The sequence below is a fragment of the Ammospiza caudacuta genome, chromosome 21 (genome assembly GCF_027887145.1).
Source record: "Ammospiza caudacuta isolate bAmmCau1 chromosome 21, bAmmCau1.pri, whole genome shotgun sequence".
Lineage (NCBI taxonomy): Eukaryota > Metazoa > Chordata > Aves > Passeriformes > Passerellidae > Ammospiza > Ammospiza caudacuta.
In genome coordinates this window covers 9,491,342-9,513,137 of record NC_080613.1, presented here as the reverse complement: position 1 = coordinate 9,513,137, position 21,796 = coordinate 9,491,342, and the positions used below count along the sequence as shown (strand labels likewise).

Below are 21,796 nucleotides of genomic sequence, written 5' to 3'. Positions count from 1 at the left end.
GTTCTTGCCAGGTCAGAAGTGACATTTGTGAGGCAGCTGAGGGAGCTGGGCAGGGGCTCAGCCTGGAGCAAAGGAGGCTCAGGGGGCCCTTGTGGCTCTGCACAGCTCCTGACAGGAGGGGACAGCCGGGGGTCGGGCTGTGCTCCAGGGAACAGGGACAGGAGCAGAGGGAATGGCCTCAGGGTGGGCCAGGGCAGGCTCAGGGTGGAATTTCTTCATTGGAAGGGGCTGCTCAGGGAAGTTTGGAGTCCCCATCCCTGGAGGTGTCCAACAAGCACCTGGAGGTGGCACTCAGGGCTCTGGGCTGGATGACGAGGTGGGGATCGGTCACAGGTTGGACCCCATGGTCTTGGCAGTTTTTCCAGCCTTGGTTTTGGGATTCAGAATGTTGTTCAGAATGTTCTCCTTGCCTGTTTGTGCTCTGAGGGCAGTGTGAAATGAGGAGCTGGTACCCAGTGGTCTGGCTGTTCCTCCAGTGTGACTCCAGGCTCTCTGGATCCTATAGGTGAAAATTGCTTTGATGGAAGCTGGTTTGAACCAATCCCCCCTGCTCTGACAGAGCTCTCCCTGTACTTCTTGTGTTGCTTTTCATAACTGTCTGCTCTCTGGAAGGAAAACAAGCCAAGGAATCCCTAACAGCAGGTTGATGTAATCATTGCTCTGAGCATGCCAGGGAATTGTTATCACTCCTGGGTGCCTGGGGAGCTGCTGGGTTGTCATGTCAGAAACTTTTACTGCAAGTATGTGACATTCCTAATTGGATTTTTCAGCTTGGATTTGAATTCTTTGGTGGGATAAAGTCATTGATGGACAGCAGGGAAATGTTGGAAATGTTTGTTTTATGTGGGCATTGTTGTGTGTGAGCTTTGTCAGGCTGCAAAAAACTTGCTGCATTTGAATCATAGAATGATTTCAGTCTAAAAATGCATTTATCACGCTTCACTCCTGTGTTTACTCCTGCTCTTCCCTCTGAAACGCCACCATGAATCCTGGACCTGTTGTGCTTTGTTGTGCTGAAAGAGCCAATTTCCACTGAAGAACATTCCCAGGAGAGCTGGGATAGCCAGGAGTTTTTCCTTGGGATGTTCCTGTAGCAGCAGAGCCCTGATGGGGTTTTCATGTGGGGATGACATTTGGCTGCTGGGCTGTGTGAGAGCCATAAAAGCTGCCTGGGACAGCCCAGCAAAGCTTTTCTGTGTCAGACTGGCTTTGGGAAGGGCTTTGCCAGAGATCCGGATGCAAGATGGGGCAGAGTTTTGTTTGCCAGGTGAGGTGTTGACATATGGTGCAATAAATGCAGTTATTGGAAAAGCCAGAGATAATATTTACCTTGAAAAATCCATTGTTGGGAATAAATGGCCACATCTGCAGCTCAGGCAGGTGGGAGTGACTGCTGTCACCTGGGCCACCACCCCAAATGTCACCGTGTGAGGAGCGAGGAGGGCTGGGCAGGTGGGTGAGGGAACAGCCTGACAACTAAAACTGTGCTTTAGTTGATGTGGTGGTGGTTGATCCATGGTTGGATATCTTGGAGATCTTTCCCAACCCTAAATATTCTGAGATTCTGTGATTTACATCAGGCATGGTGGCTCTTCCACTGTGAGTAGCTGTGCTTGGAGTTCAGCATGGGAGTTTCAGCCTTGGGGTTTCAACCCACTTGTGACCCTTTTCTCCTCTCTTCCTCCCTCTCCCTGCAGGGTTTAATGCCATGGCTGCAGATGAAAGCGCTACAGAAAAGCAAGTGGGGGAACCAAAAATGGCAGTGGATGGTGAAACCAACGGTTCCTGTGAGCACAGCGAGGGTGGGGGCCACCCAAACCCAGCGAAAAACACTCAGGACAACACGAAAGTGAGCCAGCAGGACTCTTCTACTAAATTAAATAGGATAGCAGAAAATGGCATTTCGGACAGCGAGCCTGGGAAGCAAAACCATCTGAAAGCAAATGACTTCACACAGACTTCTGTCACAGGGAGCAATGGATATATCCTAACCAAGCAGATGGCACAGGAGCAGCCTCTAAGGACTACCAGCTTTGCTTCTCTCACCGGCCATGCTGCAAAAACCCTGCCTGGAGGAGCAGGCAAAGGCAGGACTGTGGGGTCCTTTGCCCAGCTCCAAGCCACGATGCCAAGCAAGCTCGGGGAGGGCAGCAAGGACACGGATGCTAAAAAAGGCCCTGCTGCTAATGCTGAAGTCAAGGTGCACAGAGCACGGAAGACAATGCCTAAACCCACCCCCAGCCTGGTAATGTACCTGCCCAGCACAGAGCTGCTGCTGCTGCTGCTGCTGGGCTTGCTCTTGGCTTTCTCTGGGGGTCTGGGGGGTGCCTGGCTGCATGGCAACACGTGGTGTTCAGAGCTTGCCTGCTGAGTGAATTGGTGGTTTTATTGTTTTTTGTTTATTTTTATTTTTATTTTTATTTTTATTTTATTTAATTTTTATTTTATTTTTATTTTATTTTTATTTTACTTTTATTTTATTTTTATTTTACTTTTATTTAATTTTTATTTTATTTTAATTTTTAATTTAAATTTAATTTTTATCTTATTTTAATTTTTATAAAGATAGTTTATCTGTATTTTATATAGATATATAAATATATATCTATATATGTTTCTTATCTATATTATATTTTTAATTTATATATTTTATATTATCCTTTATTTAAAATATAATATTATAATTAATGTATAATTTCATAATATACACAATTTTATATGTATATAAATAAATATATTATACTTATTTATATATTTCTATACATAAATCTATAATTATATTGATATTTATCTATATTTTTATATAGATATCTATATCTATATAAAAATATCTATATCTATATTTAGTTAATCTATATTCATATCTATATCTATATCTATAGTTAGTTAGTTAGTTAGTTACTTATTTTTATTTTAATTTTTTCTCTTCCACCAGACAGAAATGTTGAAGTAGTTGGTCACATGGCAACACCAGTTCCCATCCCCAATGCATTTCTAAATATATAATTGATCAATTGCCTCCTCCAACACATCTGTGTGAGACACTAAATGGCCTTTCTCTCACGGCTCTATTGCTCATCAGCCTCTGCTGATATCCAGAGCTGCTTGTGAAACAAATTAGATTTTCTCTGAGGTCAACCCAAAGGAAATTAAGCCTAGCATGTAAGCTTGAGGCTCCTCCCAAGCTCAGAAGCTGTCAAGGAGCTGAGCTGTGAGGCCCTTGATTGCTTTGCTGTAGGAATCATTATAGGGCTAAAGGAGATGATGCTTTCTCTCCATGTCATTGGGAAATGTTCTCTCCAGGATCCTTAGGGTGGATTTACCATCACTTAATAAAGCAGAGCCCTGCTTTTTTTAATTTTTTTTTTTTTGGAGGCATAAGGAAATGTCATTTGGTGCATTCATGTCATAGTGGGGAGGACAGAAACGGGCCTCTCTTTGTCGTGGTTATTGACAAATTTGGTTATTTTCTTGGTTCTTTGCCAGAGGTAGGGAATAGATCCTGCAACAGGCAGAGCTCCACTGTAAGCAATTTTCATCTCTGTGATGCTTTGTATGACTACAGTGAGCTGGATCCTCTCATTGTGCTGTGTCTGAGGGAGACTGGGAAGGGTGAGCCATGGGAGTCAAGGGAAGGGTGAGCCATGGGATCCTTCCCAGAAATGCATGGAAGCTGCTGCAGCCTTGTCAAGTCGGTGCAATGCATTGGTGCTGTGATCCAGCAGATCCACAGGGCCCTCAGATGTCCCCTCATCTCAGCACAGCAGTGTGAGGTGTGAAAGGCTCAGAGCTGGGAGTCCCTGTGGTCTGGAGCAGGGAAAGAGAGAGGAAAAAGGGAAAAGAGAGGGTGGCACCTGGCCAGCCCCAGATGGGGGAAGGTGCCGTTGCTGTGGCACCACCTGTGCCTCTGGGAGCAGCTGGGAGTCCAAAGGGCACAGCAGGATCCCAAACCTGTGGGCACCAGGCTCAGGAGAGGGGCAGGAGCCACAGCTGCCTGCCCCCCTGAGCCCTCATTCCCCTCTGCCTGGCCCTGGCTGTGGTTGAGTTCTCTGCTCTCACCCTGCCTGTGTTTCTGGCTTGCACAGGGAAGCCCAGCTGCCATCCAGCTCCCATCTGGGTTTCTCCTACCCAGGGAAGGCTTTGCAGCCTCCAGCCCCCAGTTGTGCACTGGAATTAGGCCAGGCAAACCCCCAGACCCTGGTGGGATTTAGCAGAGAGGGATCCCCTGGGGCTGAGCAATTGAAAGAGGCAATTCCCTCCTAAAGGTGACTGCTGGGTTGGGAGAGAGTGTTTCCCTCATTCATATTTTATGATATATCAGAAGAATATTTCTGTTTAACCCCTTGGGCTTCAAGGTTTGTCTCTGGGAGGTGGCATGGGGTGTTTGGGAGCTCTGGGAGTGCTGGGACAGCTCACTGGGATGGAGCTGCTGGTCCTTTGCTCACACAACAAAAGCAGCTTCAAAAAACCAAAGCCTGCACTTGTTGGGCTGCTCTGGAAAGTGCATAGCCTGTCCTCAGCTCCTCTGGGCATTTGCCTTGGGCTTAAAATAGGGAGAGAAGCAGCATTCCCAGGAAGGTGGTGAGAAGAGGCTGTTCCCATGTTCTCTGCTCAAGCCTCTGCAGCTGAATGGGAACCCAAGATCTGATCTCAGTTCTGCAAGACAATGAAACATCTGTGTGTTCAGCCTTCCTGATAATTACTACCTCATTTTTCCCTATTGTCTCTGGAATTTACATGCTATTTTCTTTGGAGCAGCAGAGTCCTTGCTAAGCTGTCATTTTCCTGTCCCAATTATTTCTTTGTTGAGCTGCTTAGAGGAGGCTCCTCAGCTCAGGAGCTTTTCCTGTACCAACCTTCACACCTTCTCCCCTTAAAAAACCTCTGTGAAATCAGGTGCTGTATCCTGGGAAATAAATTGTGGAAATCACCCAGGAACTGCTATTACAGACCACAGTAGTTTGCTTGGTTAGTATTTTTTAGGGCATTGCTGTTTTCTTGGTGAAACTGTTCTTGCACAACTGTTCTGCCTGGGAGGAGGAGGAGGAGGGGAGGAAGGTGTTTTGCTGCCTGCAAAGTGTGAACATTTGTTCCCCCTGGCTCCTGCAGAAACCCACTGGGGCCAAGAAATTGTTTTGTGTAATCCAATAGGTGTCAGGGGACCTTGGTAACCTTTTCCTGCACATGTGAATTGGTCTCTGAAAGGAAGGAGAGAATTTTCTCACCAATTTAACCAGCTTTTTCTCTGTTTAGGAGTTGCTTCCTGAATTGGGATCGAAGCTGAATCTGAAACAGGTGACAATTTTAATTGATGTTGTTGCATGTTAAGGTGGTTTTTGAGCAGAGAGCATCATTTCTGCTCCCCTTCTGAACAGAGCAGTAACACAAGCACTGCCCTTTTGGAAGAATCTTTCACTGCTAATCCATTTTACAGCCCTGTTAAGAACCCAAAAGTTTGCAGGGCCAGGCAGCAGACTGAAAGGCAAGTGTGTGTCTGTGTGTGTGTGCTGTGCTGGGAGAAGGCTCCTCCTGCTTGGGAACCAGCTGCTGAGCTGAACTTCAGTAAAACATGAGGGGTAAAGGATGGAAAAGGTGGTGAGGGCATCCCAGAGTTACCTTGGAGACAGGAGGAGCAGATGGATGAACTGGGAATCCCAAGTTGTGTTTCCTTTCCGTGGTGACCACAGGGCTGGAGTTTGGGGTGTGTGTCTCTGGTGGTATTTTTTATGCTGTGCAGAGGACTGGGTCAGGAAACAGTGCAAAAATCCTTTAAATGGGTGTTTTGGCCTGATTCACAGTGTGTCCCCAAAATGCCAGGTGCCAGTTTAACTGGGGGAGACCATGTGGGCAGGGAGGAAGAGCTTGGAGCAGGAGATGCTTTGCTCATGTAGGTCTTTCTACCAATGTAGGTCTTTCCACCAATGTTCATCAAACTATTCCCTTCAGTAGCATTGCCATTAAATACCTGATCCCAGAGCTTTTAAACTGCCTCCTTTGTGGTGCTGCTGTGCTGCAGGAGCCTCTGGCCTGGAGAACACCCTGTGGCCATCTCTTGGGGCAGGCAGGTGACAGCCAGGGGATTGCAGGGGTCTGGGATTGCTCAGCAGGCTCTGACCCTCCCGTGTGCAGGAAACATAAAGCAAAAGGGCAGGGCCTGATGGGGGTGGTGATAATGGGGATATTGTGTCCTTGGGGAGGACTCAGAAGGTCCATCCTGCTCCAGAGAGGTGTCCAGGTGTGCTCCATGGGACTGACAGAGTGAAATTGGTGTGTGTGAGGTTGGGCAGAGATAAATATCGTGGAATCACAGAATGTCCTGAGCTGGGAGGGACTGAAGGGATCCCCCAGCCCAGCCCCTGTCCCTGCCCAGCCCCCTCAGCAGCCCCACCCTGGGCACCCCTGGCAGCGCTGCCCAAAGGCTCCTGGAGCTCTGGCAGCCTCGGGGCCGTGCCCATTCCCTGGGCAGCCTGGGCAGTGCCAGCACCCTCTGGGGGCAGAGCCTTGCCCTGAGCTCCAGCCTGAGCTGCCCTGGCCCAGCCCCAGCCGTGCCCTGGCTCCTGTCCCTGGCCCAGAGCAGAGATGGGAGCTGCCCCTCGGGAGGAGCTGCAGCCCCGGGGAGCTCTGCCCTCACTCTGCTCCAGCTGAACAACCCCAGAGCCCTCAGCTGCTCCTCACAGCCCCTCCAGAGCCTTCCCTGATGGGAAACCTCCTTCAGGAGTGACAGTGCTGCCATTGGGCTCCTTAGAGGGTTTGCTGCAGAGGGAAGTGAGAGTGAAGGCTGTTGTGCAGTGCTTTAACCTGATATTGAACTGCTGCTGCTGGAGGTGCCGCCCCAGCTCTGACCACAGCCCACAGAAATAACAGCCCTGGCCCCTGCAGAGGGGTTTGGTGGGGTCAGGAGCCCTGGTGGCACATCTGCCCTGGGCTCCCTGTTTCGTTTTGACTGATGTGTGACACTCCCTTGCCTTGGGGCAGTTTGGTGCAGGAGGGGACAGGATGAGGGGATACCCCTCAGTGCTCTGCTTCAGAAACACTTTTAGTGCAGGTTTGGGGCCACATCTTCACTTCAGCTCAGTCTACCTGGCTGCCTAAATCATGTTTTTTATGTAGGAATGTGACTGCACTCAGATAAGTGCAATTGTAACCAAGTCACCATGTAATCCCCCCTCTAATGGGCACATATTAATCAGCAGATCATTAATCTGATCTAGACTAAGAGCAAAGCCTTGCAGGCTTGTTGCTCCAAGGTGAGGCTTGATCTGGCTGCTGAAATTCAGCAGTGAAAACCACAATCCTGCAGCAGCAAAGACAGAGCAGCACCACCACAGCTCCTACAGGCACTATCATCTGCTTGTGATCAATTTTTTATAGCAGACTGATATTTCTTGCTTAACCACCACTCACCAGTTGTTAGAGGCAGATCCCCCTGGGAGCTGCTGCTTCGTGCTCTTCAAAGGCAGTGCCTTGGTACAAATCTCCTGACCCTGTTCCTGGTGGATGGGGAGGCAGAGCTCTCCATCCAGCTGCCCTGTTCCCTGTGGCAGGGCTGCCCAGCTCACTCCTCCTGCCCTGTTGGCTCTGGGTTGTGTGCTGGAGATGAGAGTCCTGCAGAGCACAGGACTAAGGGAGCCCAGAATCTCAGCCTGAGGTGGTTTCAGGCATCAGGAGCCCTTCTGCAGTGCTTAGAGCTGCCCTGCTCCCAGGCAGGACCTATGCCTGTGTCCTTCCACCAACACTCTGGTTTCTCTCCCTTCTTGCTGGTTTTAGTGATGGAAAGACCCTTTAAATGCTGGGCAGTGGGAAAAATGTCCTGTGGAGTTTATAGAGCCAACAGAAGCGTCCATGACTGAGGTTGGTTTGTTCTGTAGTTTTGCTTTCAGGGAAAAAAAACCAAAGCAACTGAGGATATTCTGTCTTTTGCCATTTTAATAACTTCCCCCTGCTGCTGTTGGGGACTTCAGTGCCAATAATAGAAATGTGGTTGATCCTGTAAAATGTAGACAGCACTTGAGTTTAATTTTTGTAAACGCATCAAATATCCTGTTCTTGCCCCAATCTAGCCCATTTTCTTGGCTGTATTTCTCACAGTGGGGTTGCACGTAGTGGTGGTCCCATTTCTGCTGTTTCCAGGCACAACCATTGCTGGAAGTGTTGGAATATCTGCCCAAATTCTTCACTATTCACTACACAAAGCTGATACCACATGAGAAGCTGCAAGAAATGAAGATGTTGGTGTTGCAATTTCTTTTTCTGTCTCATTTATGGCCCTTTCTTGGCCTCAGGTGGCCTACAACATGTGACCACTGCATCCTGGAGTTTCCTTTGCATGGCATTCTGCTCTCAGTGCTTCTCTCAAACTGGATGAAATCTGTTTAATAAGAGTAGCAAAGATGTGACTGTTTTATGTAGCTGAGAACCAGGAAAGGTGGTGAGAAAACTGACTTAAAAATTTGTGCTGATCCTTTTTATCACAATCCTTAGATGTAATGTTTTTATAAACACAAGAAACCTCTTCACTCCTTTCTGGGAATTCTTGTTGTTCTTGGTTTTTTTTACCATTGCTGCATGTGCCTCCAGGTAAATCTTTAAGTATCTTCAAGTATCTCTCTTCCATGAGACTTGAGTTAAAAAAACCTTTTAACTGAATTGCCATGAAAAACCTCACATTTAGCAGTTGTTTTGCAGCCTGTTGAAGATTTTAAATTTATTTCTGTGTTGTTATTACAGAGGTAGAGAAAAACCCTAAGCTAATAACATAATACCTTTAAATTTACAAGTTGGATTGTGTTCTTCCAAGCAGCCTGGCATGGCCTGAGTGTGAATTCCTGGTGTTTGGGAGCAACAGCACCTTTTGTTAGAGACCAGTTGCAAAAACCTGCTCTTAAAGGACAAAAAATGCAGCCCTTGTTCACACTTGTGTCAGATCTGCCTGTCCCAAACTCATTTTTCTAATTTTAAGTTAGAAATGGAAAGCATTGGATCTATCAGGGGACTTGGGAATTCTCAGAATAATTGTGTAGCCAAGAGTTACTGTTAACCTTTAGATCTATAAACTGAGGACTTTTAAGAGGTATAAATAGTATTGTTGAGACTATTCTTGGCATCCTGTGCCCTGCACTCCTGACGTGCATTTTTTAAGGGGTAGAACAACTGGGAGCAGACTCAGGGTGATCCAGAAAATGATCCTATGGCAAATTAATTTGCTCATTTTATTACAATTATTGAAGAGAAAAGTTTAAAAAGAAAAAAAAGAAGTTGGTCCATAAGTGTCTCCTGGGAGTGAGAGGTTCTGATGAGACAGGGCTTTTTAATTTAGTTGCAAAAACATAATGCATTTAATTATTTGACAGTGAGAGCAATTAAGCATTGGAACAACATATCAAAGGCTGTGGTGGATTTGTCATCTTTGAAATCCTTAATCCAAGACTTGCTGCCCTTTTAGAAAAGCTGTGGCAATTGAGCCATAAGTTATGGGCTTGCTGCAGGAATCATTGGCACTTTGATGGCCTTTTGCTGTGGGTCATTTCTGATTATCATTAGGGCTCTGCTGGGCCTGCCTCTGCCAGCACCACACACGTGGCACAGCCTAATGAGGGGAATCAGCCTCTTCCCTGCTTGTTCCCAAGGTCACATTGCTGGAGAGCAGTGGCTGGGGCTGCCTGCCTGAACCTGAGTGCTTTTATTGCTTCCTGCTTTTTAGTCCAGCCTTGCATCTGCCTGCATTCCTCTTTCTGCTGGGGTTTTTCAGCTCTTGCTTCACAAGTCCTGTAAAGAAGAGTTCTCTGCAAGTGGGGCAGCACTTAAACCTTACAATCATGGAATGGTTTGGGTTGAAAAGGATCTTAAAGCCCTTAATGCCATGCCAGGGACAGCTCCCACTGTCCCAAATTGCTTCAAACCCCAATATCCAACCTGGCCTTGGGCACTGCCAGGGATCCAGGGGCAGCCACAGCTGCTCTGGGCACCCTGTGCCAGGGAACAATTCCTAATTCCCAATATCCCATCTAACCCCACTCTTTTTCAGTGTGAAGCCATTCCCTTGTCCTGGCACTCTGTGCCCTTGTGAAGAGTTTCTCTCTTTCTCATAATTCCTTCAGGTACTGTTAGGCCACAATGGGGTCTCCCCAGAGCCTTCTCCTTTCCAGGCTGAGCAATCCCAATTCTCCCAGTCTTTCCTTGTGTTCTGCTGCTTTTTCTCCTGTTTTGCTGGAGCAGCTCTGCCAGCCCTGCCTGCTGCCCCGCTGGATGCAGTGGGATAAACCAGAGGGTAAATCCAGTGTAAAATGGCCCAGCAGAAGCTGCTGCCACCCCAATGCCTGCTGACCCTGTGGCTCAGAAGGAGCAGCAGGGGCTTTGTTTCATTCCTCCATGTGTTTCCTTGTCTCACCAGGCACCTCCTTGCTGGGCTGGGACAGGAAAATGTTTCAGTGAGCTGGACTGAGGGGCCTTGCCCTGACCTTGGCTTCCCTTTGGCACACTTGACACAAAAGGCACATCAAACCAAGCCATGGCTGTTTAAAGAATAAACACAGATGGAAAAAGGAAACACACACATAGTCTGGACCTCTCTGTCTGAGGCTTTTAGGGTACAGAAAATGGAGTTAGACACACAGGAAGGGGATTGTTTCCTAAATTAGAGAAGGAAAACATTGAAGCAACATCAAGAGCTGAGAAATGGCACTCAGGGACATGGCTGAGTGGTGGACTTGGCACTGCTGGCTTTGTGGTTGGACTTGGTGACCTTAAAGGTCTTGTCCAACCTAAATGATTCTCTGTGGAGCTGTAGAGACTCTTCTTTCATAACCAGAGGTGCAGGATTTGACTTTGTCTTGGGTACAGGTTCACATCAGAGCAGGTGTGAGTGGCTGTGGTGCCTGGGAGGAGCTGCAGGAACAACTCTAAAATCCCTTTGGTTTGCAGCAGGAGCCTGGAGCCTGGGGGCTGGAACAGCAGCAGCTGGAGTGGGAACAGGGGGTTAAGGGGAGCTTGGACAGCTCAGTGTCAAGGAAGGAGCTGCTTTGGCTGTGCTTGGTGTGTGCTGGGCTAGAGGGGAGCCTTTGCTGAGGCTCAGTGGTGCCAGGTGCTGTCCAAAAGGAAAATCCCTTTCCTTTGCTGCCTGCTCCTCTAGAACAGCTCTGCAGGGTGTTGCTGAGCTTGTTTGGTGTCACAGGGAACAAGTGCTGTGCTTGAGTTGGTTCCTCTTCTCCAGAGGCACCCAGAGCTGTGCAAGCAGAGTCTTCTCCTTGTCACTGCCTCTGTCCTTGCCTGTCACCTGCACAGCCTCCAGCCCTGGGGAGCCACTCAGCCAGGCGGGCAGTGCTTGGGCAAAGCCCCCTGATCTGTGTGCTCCTGCTGGGAATGTGCTCCTCCTGCCCTCAAATAAAAGAGATTTTGGTCAAGAGAAATTAATTCAATTCATTTCCTAATTTTTTAAAATTCTTCAATCCAAAAACTCAATTTAACTGCCTTTTTGTTTTCCAGCATGCAAGTAAAGACCCCAAAGATGGGAGAGACAGCAGAGATCAGAAGGAATCCAAGGAGAAGGAGTTTGAGAACATGCTGGACTTCGTGAAGCCGTTGGCGTTGCCCTCTCTCCCGGGCCTTCACCAGTCACTACCTCAGAACCAGAGCTATGTGGCCACCACCAAGGCACAGACAGGTAAAGAGGGAAGGGCTGGAATGCTGGAATCCTGAGCAGCTCCCAACTCCCAAACCTGTGGGGTTGAGAGGGAGATGAGGAGGTTAAAAGTCTGTTAATACCTTTTCACCACTCAGTCTCCTCCAGGGTTCCCTTCCCTTTTTTCTCCTTTTCTTAGAGGAGACACTTTGATCCCTTTTCCTCTGGGATGTTCTGAAGAGGTTTCTATCAGTTCTGTAGGGCTTTGAATATCTCCACAGCTGCTTACCAAGAATTACAGCCTTATAAATAAAATTAATTGGCTTCACAGAAGTTTTTAGCGGTCTCTTCATAAATTCTGGTGAAATTTCATTACCATGGAAGATGAAAAAACACTTCCAAGGAACAGGCTGTGCAAGGGCAAACAATACCAGTGGTGCTGAAGCTGGCAGTTCCTAAAAGAGCCCGCACCGAGCATCCCTGTGCTGTGCACTCACCTCAGTCAGCAGCAGGCAGGGAGCTGCCATGGCTGCTTTGATTAGAAGGCCGAGAGGGAGACTTAACAAATTAAGACCCAATCAAAGGACTGAAAGGAATCAAACAGACTTCCATAGGAGGTGTGAAATGAGGTGAAGTGGCAAACAGCTCTTTATGTAAGGTGCCGTTTCCCCGGGTGTTCTTCAGTTACTGTCAGATTGCTTCCATTGTCAGTCGGTATTGTTGGCCTTGCAGTCTCAATTTGAGCAATTGGATTCCATTGAGCCTCCTACAACACCAAATGCAGGATAATTTCAGGATTTGATGCTGTGTGTGCTGATGGAGGGGCCATGCAGAGGGCACTGAGGGTTTGGGCAGCCCTGGCATGAAGGTGTCTGTGTGTCTGCACATCCGTGTGTCATCTTCTGCTTCACTTGTAAATAAATCTGTTGGACTGGGAAGTTTTCCCAGGTTTTGCCCTCAGGTGTGATTACATAGAATCACAGAAGGTTTGGGTTGGAAGGGACCTTAAATCTCATCCAGTGCCACTGCTGCCATGGCAGGGACACCTCCCACTGTCCCAGGTGATCCCAGCCCTGTCCAGCCAGTGACCCACAACATGTGAGCACAGGGAGCTCCAACTGCATCCTGGAGTTTCCTTTAAAAATTTGTGCTGATCCTTTTTATTACAATCCTTAGATGTAATATTTTATACACATGAGAGATCTTTTCACCCCTTTCTGGGAATTCTTGTTTTTTTTTCTTTTTTTTTTTTTTTTTTTTTTTTTTTTACCATTGCTGCATGTGCCTTTAAATAAATCTTTACTGCACGAGACTTAATTTGATTAAAAAAACTTTTAACAGAATTGCCATGAAAAAGTCACATTTAGCAGTTGTTTTGCAGCCTGTTGAAGATTTTAAGTTTATTTCTGGCCTTGGGCACTGCCAGGGATCCAGGGGCAGCCACAGCTGCTCTGGGCACCCTGTGCCAGGGCCTGCCCACCCTGCCAGGGAACAATTCCCAATTCCCAATATCCCATCCAGCCCTGCCCTCTGGCAGTGGGAGCCATTCCCTGTGTCCTGGCACTCCAGGCCCTTGTCCCCAGTCCCTCTCCTATGCTCTCTGTCCCTTCTTTTCCTTCCTGAGCAAACTTTGGGTTCCCTCTGCTCCTCTCTTGCAGCTGCTGCAGTATCTCGGAAGAAAAAGCGGAGAATGGGAACCTATAGCCTGGTTCCCAAGAAAAAGACCAAAGTGTTAAAACAGAGAACAATGATAGAGATGTTCAAGAGCATAACTCATTCCTCTGTGGGTGCCAAGGTAAGGGCAGCACTGAGCTCACTGCACATGTTTGTTGTCACTTCCATGTCCCTTGTTTTGGACACCAAACCCATGTGGAGGTGCAGGGGTGTCCTGGCTTGTTGGGATCAACATTTTCCCTTCTGAGTCTCCTCTTCCCTCTGGCAGCAGCTTCCTTGCTGCTTTGGGAATGACTGTTCCAGAGGGGCTGTTCAGGTACTAGCTGCTAAACAAACCTTTTCCAATGAATGTTCCCCTTCTGTCCTGTGAATCCTGGGCAACTGGAGAGATTTGAAGCAGGCCCCTTTTGTTTTGGTCCTCAAGGTCTCATGTTGCTGCCTGAGGCTGTACAGAAAAACACTTGGTTACTTTTAAAAGTTTAGATATGGACTCATTCCTGATGAAATTCTGCTTTTGCTGCGAGCTGTGCCCTGAAGTTTTGGGCTTAGAATTCAAGGAGAACAGTGCTGGGATTTCAAGGAGTGATATGAAAATCCCAATGTGATGTTACTTCCCTTTCCATTCCCTGGAAACCTTCCTGCATCCCTCCATGCTGGAATGGGGTTCTCCTCCCCTAACCATGTGAGTCTGCAATGACTCCTCATGGTCCCCAGGTCCAGCAGGGTGAGGTGACAATGGCAGGAGCTCTGCATGGACACAGAGCCAGCTCTAGACTCCGAGCACAAAGGGGAATCTGGGATTGATCTCAGGAATTGATGTTGTGTCTCGTGTGATTGGGTGACCTGCAGAGTGACAAGGAGCTGGGGGATGGCAGCCCCCACGTGAACGGGGAGAGCATAGATGTGGACTCTGAGGAGGAGGACTCGGATGATTTGGAAGAGGAAGATGATCATGGAGCAGATCAGGCAGCCATGTTCCCTGGGGATGACAACAGGACCTCCAAGGACAGCGCGTCCGACGCGGACAACGCCAGGAAGGTGATTCCTGTGCCCTGCTGGGGCTGGGGAGCAGCATGGGGTGGCAGGGCCCGCAGGGGCATGGATTGAAGCAATTTCTAGGGTTTTTCACCTGCAAGATGGCAGCAATGGTAGAAAGGCCCTTTGTGACCATTTCCCATTGCACCTGTGAGGGTCTCCCCACCTCCCCCCCAGTTCCAGCCCTACACAGTTCTGGGATCCACTCTGCAGAACCCCAGCCATGGGGTTCTGGGATTTCCTGAACCAATAGGAAACATCTTCTCAGCCTTTCTTGGGAAAGCACTAAAATAATCCAATTGCTTGTTTTCCCCCCAAATTTTGATACACAGTACAGGCATGAGGCTGGTTTGGGATTATCAAAGAAGTTGAAATTTAGTTGGAAAACTTTATTCTGGAGTGGATTTTTTTTTTCCCTCTACCCTCCCCACGGATGTTCCATGATGTGGTTGCAGCTCACTGGGCTCAGTGCATGTGCAGCTTGGGGCTGGGGTGCTCTGGTGTGTGTGGGCACAGCAGGATGGTGGGGGATGCTCTGCTGGGATCACCAGGGGTGTGGGGGATGCTCTGTTTGGGAGACCCGACCTGACTGACCCATTCTGTTCCTGGGCAAATGGTGGCTGCAGATCGATGATGGCGAGTCTGAGGAAGAGCAAGAGTCTGTAGAATCAGGGGAGGAGGAGGAGGATGGAGACGAGTCTGACTTGGTAAGCTGGGCTGCTAAATGTGTTTTTCAGCCCGTGGCCTGTTGATAATAATTTTTCCCCTTTGCACTGCTGCCAGAAAGAGAGAGAGAGAGAGCAAAGCCAAAGCGGTGCAGTTTCAAGTCTCCTTGACAAAACTCATTCTCTGAAACCACCCACACACCGAGTATTGTTTTCCACAAGGTGCTTAACCCTGATCCGTGGCACATTTAATTACATTCTGATGCTAACTAATGGGCTTTTGTTGTTTTCAATGAGGTGTTGACTGCTTTTAATAATTTGAATGTTAGCAGAGGTGTTTAAGGGTGCCCGAGTTCCTCAGATGCACTGTTGGCACCGGGTAGGAGCAGCAAAGCTTTCTCTCCAACCCCAACATCTGCTGGCGTGGGGTTGTTCCCAGATCCACTGGCCCAGCCCACAGCCTAAATTCAATGTTCCTGGTGAGCAGCTCCTAGCAGGGAGACAAACAGCATCAGACAGACAGGCACTCTCCCTGGGACCTTGGTCGTACAGCACCAGGTCAGGACTTTCAGCAGCTGCTGGGGATTTCTACTTTTTTATTTTTAGATGGTTGGTGAAGAGAACCTGGTGATTTTTAAATTTAGGTTGTTCGTTGAATGTCTCTGCCTGCCTCCTTCCCCTTTCCTTAAAAACTGTCCTTCCACAGCCTCTCAGGCTGAGGAGCCAGCATTTCAGACACCCAGCTCTTCAGAAAGAGTGGAGGAAATTCTTGATGTGTTGAGCTGGAGGTGGAATCATGCTCACAAAACACACCAAGGGAATCCCTGGAGCTGTTCAGGGTCTTGTTCCCCACATTCTGACCCTGCAGCAGCCCAGGAGGAGCAGGGGCTGGCTGGGCAGCCTGGTTCTGGTTTGGGTGGCTCAGGCCAGTCTGTTGTCCATGGCTTGGGCTGGGACTCACACCCAAACTCCCAGGTGGGATCTTCATGTCATGGACAGAGGTTGGAGCTCTGCTGGGTCACTGAGCTCCCAGGCAGGACTGGCTCACACACAAACCTCTCCCCACGAGCAGAGTGATGCAGTTGGGGTAAAGCTGAGCCCACACTCAGGGGTTTTGGGGCAGCACAGACACCCTGGAGAGCCAGGGCTCAGCTCCACGTGTTCCCTCACTGGGACAGCAGGGCCTGGCACAGCTGCCTGTGGAGGCAGAGCCTGATCCAGCTGCTGGTAGTGGTACCAGGAGGTTTTCCAAGGCTTTGCTGGCAGCTGGATAAGCATCAGGAGCTGACAGTTTCAGTCTGAACATGAATTTTATGATTGATGCATTGAACCTTGGCAGGGTTGGGGTGCCTGATTCCTGTTCTGTTGTTGACTTTGAAACCCCACCACAGACAACTGAATTTTTTGAAACCAAAACCCAAAGTCTGTTGAGATTCATACGTGTGGCTGAGTATTTGCTGCATGACTGGTCTGTGCTGTGCCTGGCTCAGGGGCTGCTCTGCTGCTCTGGGGCTCAGTTCCCCTGGGTCCACTCCAGCCCTGCCAGGTGGCCCTTCAAGTGCAAAGTGGTTTTTTTTTGTGGAGAAACATGAATATTTGAGTTTGAAAACCCAACTGCCAGAGCTCAAGAAGCGTTGGGACAGCCCTCTGAGGGACAGGGTGAGGTGTTTGTGCAGGACCAGTGTCACAGGGCTTGCAAGGGTTGCAGGATGAAGAGAGAGACGAGAATGTGGACCTCATGTTTAGAAGGTTTGATTTATTATTTTATGATATATATTACATTATGACTGTACTAAAAAGAAGGAAATGTTCTCAGAAGGCTAGCTAAGCTAAGAATAGAAAAGGAATGAATAACAAAGGAGCTCTCTCTGATTCTGTCCCAGAGAGAGCTCGGTCCTTGATTGGCCATTAACTATACACATCTAACATGGGCTAATCACAGATGCACTTGTTGCATTCTACAGCAGCAGATAACCATTGTTTGCATTCTTTTTCTGGAGCCTCGGCTTCCTAGAAGACAAAATCATAAAAGATTTTTATGAAAAGATACCTGTGACAGACCAGGAGCTGGACTTGGTGCTCTTTGTGGCTCCCTTAGCACTCAGGATATTCTGTGATTGTACAATGATTTTTTGGGAGAAGCTGGAAGTGTGCATGTGCCTGCCCACCTGCAGTGCTGCTCATGAGCGTGGTGTGAGGGCCTCCATGGAAGAGAAAGTGCAGCCTGGCCTGCTGAGCTGACAGGAAATCCACCCCCACGTGTGCCTGGGTTTCCTTTGCAGTGCTATAAAGGCACCTTAGCAGCCCTTGGTTTCAGAGCCCTGCTGGAGCTGGGTGAGGGCTGTTCCACGGAGGGACCCTGGTGCCACCATGCCTGACGTGCACGTGGCCTCTCTGCTTCCCCAGAGCTCCGAGTCCAGCGTCAAGAAGAAGCTGCTGAAGAGGAAAGGGAAGACAGACAGTCCATGGCTGAAACCCACCCGCAAGAGGAGGCGGAGGAATAAAAAGAAACAAGGAGGTGTGCTAGGTAATGGATGGGGGTTTGTTCCTAAATTCCACCCCAGGGAAGGACCTGAGGCCTGGGCTCACCCTTCCTTCTCAAGGCTGGGCTGTGTGATGAGCCAGGCTGTGAATTGCCCCTCACTGGAAGGGGCTGCTGGTGTCACTGTCACAGCAGAACTCGTGGCTTTGTCCTTGGAATGCTGGAAGAGCTTTATTTTGTTCATCAATCCCTTTATTTTGGAGTATCCAAAAAAAGACCTCGTGGGGCTTACAAAAAGGTGGAAGAGGAATTTTATATGGGGAGATAGTGACAGGACAAGGGGGAATGGCTTCAGACTGAAAGACAGGAAATTGATGTTATCTATTCAGGAGGAATAGATAATATTAGATAATTAATAATAATTAGTTAATTAATAATATAGATAATAGGAATATTGTTCCCTGTGAGGGTGGGCAGGCCCTGGCACAGGGTGCCCAGAGCAGCTGTGGCTGCCCCTGGATCCCTGGCAGTGCCCAAGGCCAGGCTGGGCAGGGCTGGGAGCACCTGGGACAGTGGGAGGTGTCCCTGCCATGGCAGAGTTTGGAAAGGGATGAGCTTTAAGGTCCCTTCCCACCCAAAGCAGTCTGGGGTTGTGTGACCTGTCAACGTGGATTCCTGTCCCATGAGCTCCAGGGAGGATGTTTGCATGCAGAAGGAAAGAAACAACCACCCTGCAGTGGTGCTGCATTGTTTTTGTGTGGGTGCTTGTGCAGCTGAATGGAATGTGCAGCTTGGCTTTGCTCCTTGTGGAAGAACCACAAGGAAGGAGCTGCCTCGGGCCCATCCCAAGTGTGGGTGTTGTTCAAGGTCCCTCTTGTTTGTCCTGAGTCACTGAACACCAAAAAATATCTCAGTGAGCTCTGTTGAGAGGGGAGAGGTGAGGAGAGTCCAGATGTGATGCTTCTTCTTTGGGAAAGGTAACAACAACATGGGAGAGATAAGGTGGAAATGCAGCTGTGCCTTCAGCCTCATTACTGGGGTGTCATACATCCACTGCCACCAAAGCAGTGAATAAGAATTTATTTTTATTCTTCTGGGTTTGCTAATTCAGGGCAAAAAGGTCATTTTTGTATCAGCAGCTTTTTGGTACTTGTGAGTGAATTGACCATTTTTCAGCCCCTGCTCTGTGCCTGGGCTCTGTCACTCACCTGGCTCCCTCCTCTTCCTCCCAGGATGCCACAGGGACCCTTGATCCCTGTCACAGCAAATACCTAATTCTGCATTTCACTGCAGGCTGGTTTTCTGTCCCTTCAGCTGGTCTGGAAGGGCACCCAAACCCTCTTGGCCAAGCTGGACTGGCAGAAGCCAAGCAGGAGAGAAAGTGAAGCCAAGGGAGTGCAGACACTCAGTTCCCTCTCCCACAATCCCTCCCCAGCAAAGCTCTGCTCACTTGGAGGCACAACTTGACTTTTTTGTGTTTCCCCTCCCACTCACCTGTCTCATCCTCCTCCTGAGGTGCAGTTGGCCCTGCCTGGCCAGTGTGTACCAGGCTGGTGGCAGGAGGGTGCTCCAGCCATGGGTCATCCCTTCCTTGTGCCCTTGCTGAGGCTGAACCCATCTCATTTATTCCCTTTTCTCGTTCCCTGCCTGGCTGGAGGTGGCACTCAGTGTGAGCAGAGCAGTGCCCAGCCATGCCCAGATGTTGGTGGCACATTCCCTGTGCTCTGCCCTCGTGGTTCCCACGGGCTTGGGGTGGCTGTTCCTGTGGGGTTTTTGTGAATCCCCTGTTCCCATCCAGGTGCTGAAGCCTATAAAGCCTCGCTGGGCAGCAGGGAGGGCCCCAGCCAGGAGAACAGCATGGAGTACATGGAGGTGTCCCTGGATTCCCTGGACCTCCGGGTGAAGGGGATCCTCTCCTCACCTGCGGCGGGTGAGTGCTGGGCTGGGCTGGGGTCGAGGTTGGGTTTGGGGTTGGGATTGGGGCTGGGTTTGGGGTCAGGGCTCGTTTTGTGTCTGGGTTTGGGGTCTGGTTTGAATTTGAATGTGGGACCAGGTTTGGGGTTGAGACTGTGTTTGGGGGTGAGGTTTGGGGGTCGGGTTTGGATTTGGGGTCGGGTTTGGATTTGGGGTCGGGTTTGGGGTCGGGTTTGGATTTGGGGTCGGGTTTGGATTTGGGGTCGGGTTTGGGGTCGGGTTTGGATTTGGGGTCGGGTTTGGGGTCGGGTTTGGGGTCGGGTTTGGATTTGGGGTCGGGTTTGGGGTCGGGTTTGGATTTGGGGTCGGGTTTGGGGTCGGGTTTGGATTTGGGGTCGGGTTTGGGGTCCCTTTGTTCCGAGGGTGGCGCCGTTCGGGGCCCCGGCTGCCCCCTGGCGGCCACAGAGCGCGGAGAGCGACGGGAACGGGGCGGGAGCGGGATTAGGGATCAGGGTGGGATGGGGGTTAGGGATTAGGGATGGAGATAGGATGGGATGGGGATTAGGAATCATGATGGGATGGGGATTAGGGATTGGGCATTAGGGATCGAGATGGAATGGGGGTTAGAGATCGGGATGGGAATTAGGGATCGAGATGAGGGGGAGGATAGGGCTGGAGCGGGGATGAGTGTTGGGATAAGGATGGGGATGAGGATAGGGATGAGGATAGATATGGGGCTGGGTTGGGGATAAGAATGGATATGGGGCTGGGTTGGGGATGAAGATGGATATAAGCCTGGGTTGGGGATGAGGATGGATATGGGGCTGGATTGGGGGTGAGGATGAGGATGGATATGGAGCTGGGTTGGGGGTGAGGATGAGGATGGATATGGGGCTGGGTTGGGGGTGAGGATGAGGATGGATATGGGGCTGGGTTGGGGGTGAGGATGAGGATGGATATGGAGCTGGGTTGGGGGTGAGGATGAGGATGGATATGGGGCTGGGTTGGGGGTGAGGATGAGGATGGATATGGGGCTGGGTTGGGGGTGAGGATGAGGATGGATATGGAGCTGGGTTGGGGGTGAGGATGAGGATGGATATGGGGCTGGGTTGGGGGTGAGGATGAGGATGGATATGGGGCTGGGTTAGGGGTAAGGATGGATATGGGGCTGGGTTGGGGATGAGGATGAGGGCAGGGATGGGGCTGAGGTAGGAATGCAGCTGGGATGAGAATGAGGAGGAGATGGGAATTGGGCTGGGCTGGGGGTGAGCATGAGGATAGGGGTGGGGCTGGGATGGGGATGAGAGTAGAGATGGGGCTGGGATAGAAGTAGGGATGGATTTGGATGTGGATGAGGATAGGGAGGGTGCTGGGATGGAGTGAGGCTGTAGATGGGATCCCAGTTCCAGTGAGGCACGTTAGCTCAGGAATACTCTCACCAAAGGTCCCAGGTACTGCCCCAGCCCTCCTGTCCCGCTCAGCAGCTCCCTCCATTCCCTGAAATGTGCTGATTCAGCATCCCCCCAGAACTGCTGCCATTGGATTTCCTCAGGAATGGCTCATTCAGCCCTGGGAAGGGAAGGGAAGGGAAAGGGCTGTGCTGGGCCCTGGGTGCTGAGCCCCAGCTGCTGCTCCCAGTGCTGAACTCTCCTCACATCCAGCATCCCCTGGCTGGATCTGCCTGTCTGTCCCCACTGCTCCCTCAAAGCTTGTCTGGCTCCTTTGATAGAGGCACTTCAAAGAGAGGGTGGGAGCCTTCCCCACCAAGGGAGGGTCAGGAGGGATGAGGGATGCTTTCACCACAGCCTCTGGATGTCAAACAGATTAGGGAAGTGACAGCTCAGAAGGAGGAATGAGCTTTGTGATTTGTGCTCCCAGAGAAAACTCTTAAACCTTTAAGATCTTGACAGAATTTTACATGAAAACAGCAAGGACTTTCCCTGGACTTGTGTGTCTTGAAATATCCCTTTGCTAGGCTTGGGCTTGCAACTTGTTGGCTGAAGGAAATCCTGATGGGATGAAATGGGTTTGTGCTCAGCTGGCAGGGTCAGAGGCACGGGCAGGGAGCTCTGGGGGAAGCTGAGGAGGAATCTCCCCCAGGGATGAAGTGAAATCTGCAAAACCTCACAGCAAGAGAGCTCTCCATTCCCATTCCAAAGCTTGAAAAATAGCAGCAAGCTTCCTTCTCAGTGTGAGTCAATCCATAGCAGTGGGCAGGGAAAGCTTGGGATGAAAGCTTGGGATGAAGGCTTCAGGGTGAAGCATCCCCAAGGCCAAAGGATTCTGTGCTGCAAACATTGCAGAAATGATTTGGTGCTGGTCTGGAAGAGGGGGGTAGGACTGGAATCATCCCCCTTGTCACTAGGCCAGTTTGGCAATCCTGGGTAACCCAGTGATTGATTTCAATCC

The 21,796-nt window shown here is 49.7% G+C and overlaps 1 protein-coding gene across 1 annotated transcript in view; it reads left to right on the top strand.

The window, feature by feature from the left end:
* The window catches only part of EHMT1 (euchromatic histone lysine methyltransferase 1), a 74,999-nt gene that overhangs the window by 19,284 nt on the left and 33,919 nt on the right, over window positions 1-21,796 (top strand). Inside the window, exons 3-10 of the mRNA XM_058818116.1 lie at window positions 1,698-2,245; window positions 5,254-5,295; window positions 11,482-11,659; window positions 13,276-13,412; window positions 14,141-14,329; window positions 14,953-15,033; window positions 17,398-17,518; window positions 19,272-19,403. Of these exons, the coding sequence (XP_058674099.1) occupies window positions 1,698-2,245; window positions 5,254-5,295; window positions 11,482-11,659; window positions 13,276-13,412; window positions 14,141-14,329; window positions 14,953-15,033; window positions 17,398-17,518; window positions 19,272-19,403 (1,428 nt within the window). The remainder of the gene's footprint in view (window positions 1-1,697; window positions 2,246-5,253; window positions 5,296-11,481; window positions 11,660-13,275; window positions 13,413-14,140; window positions 14,330-14,952; window positions 15,034-17,397; window positions 17,519-19,271; window positions 19,404-21,796) is intronic.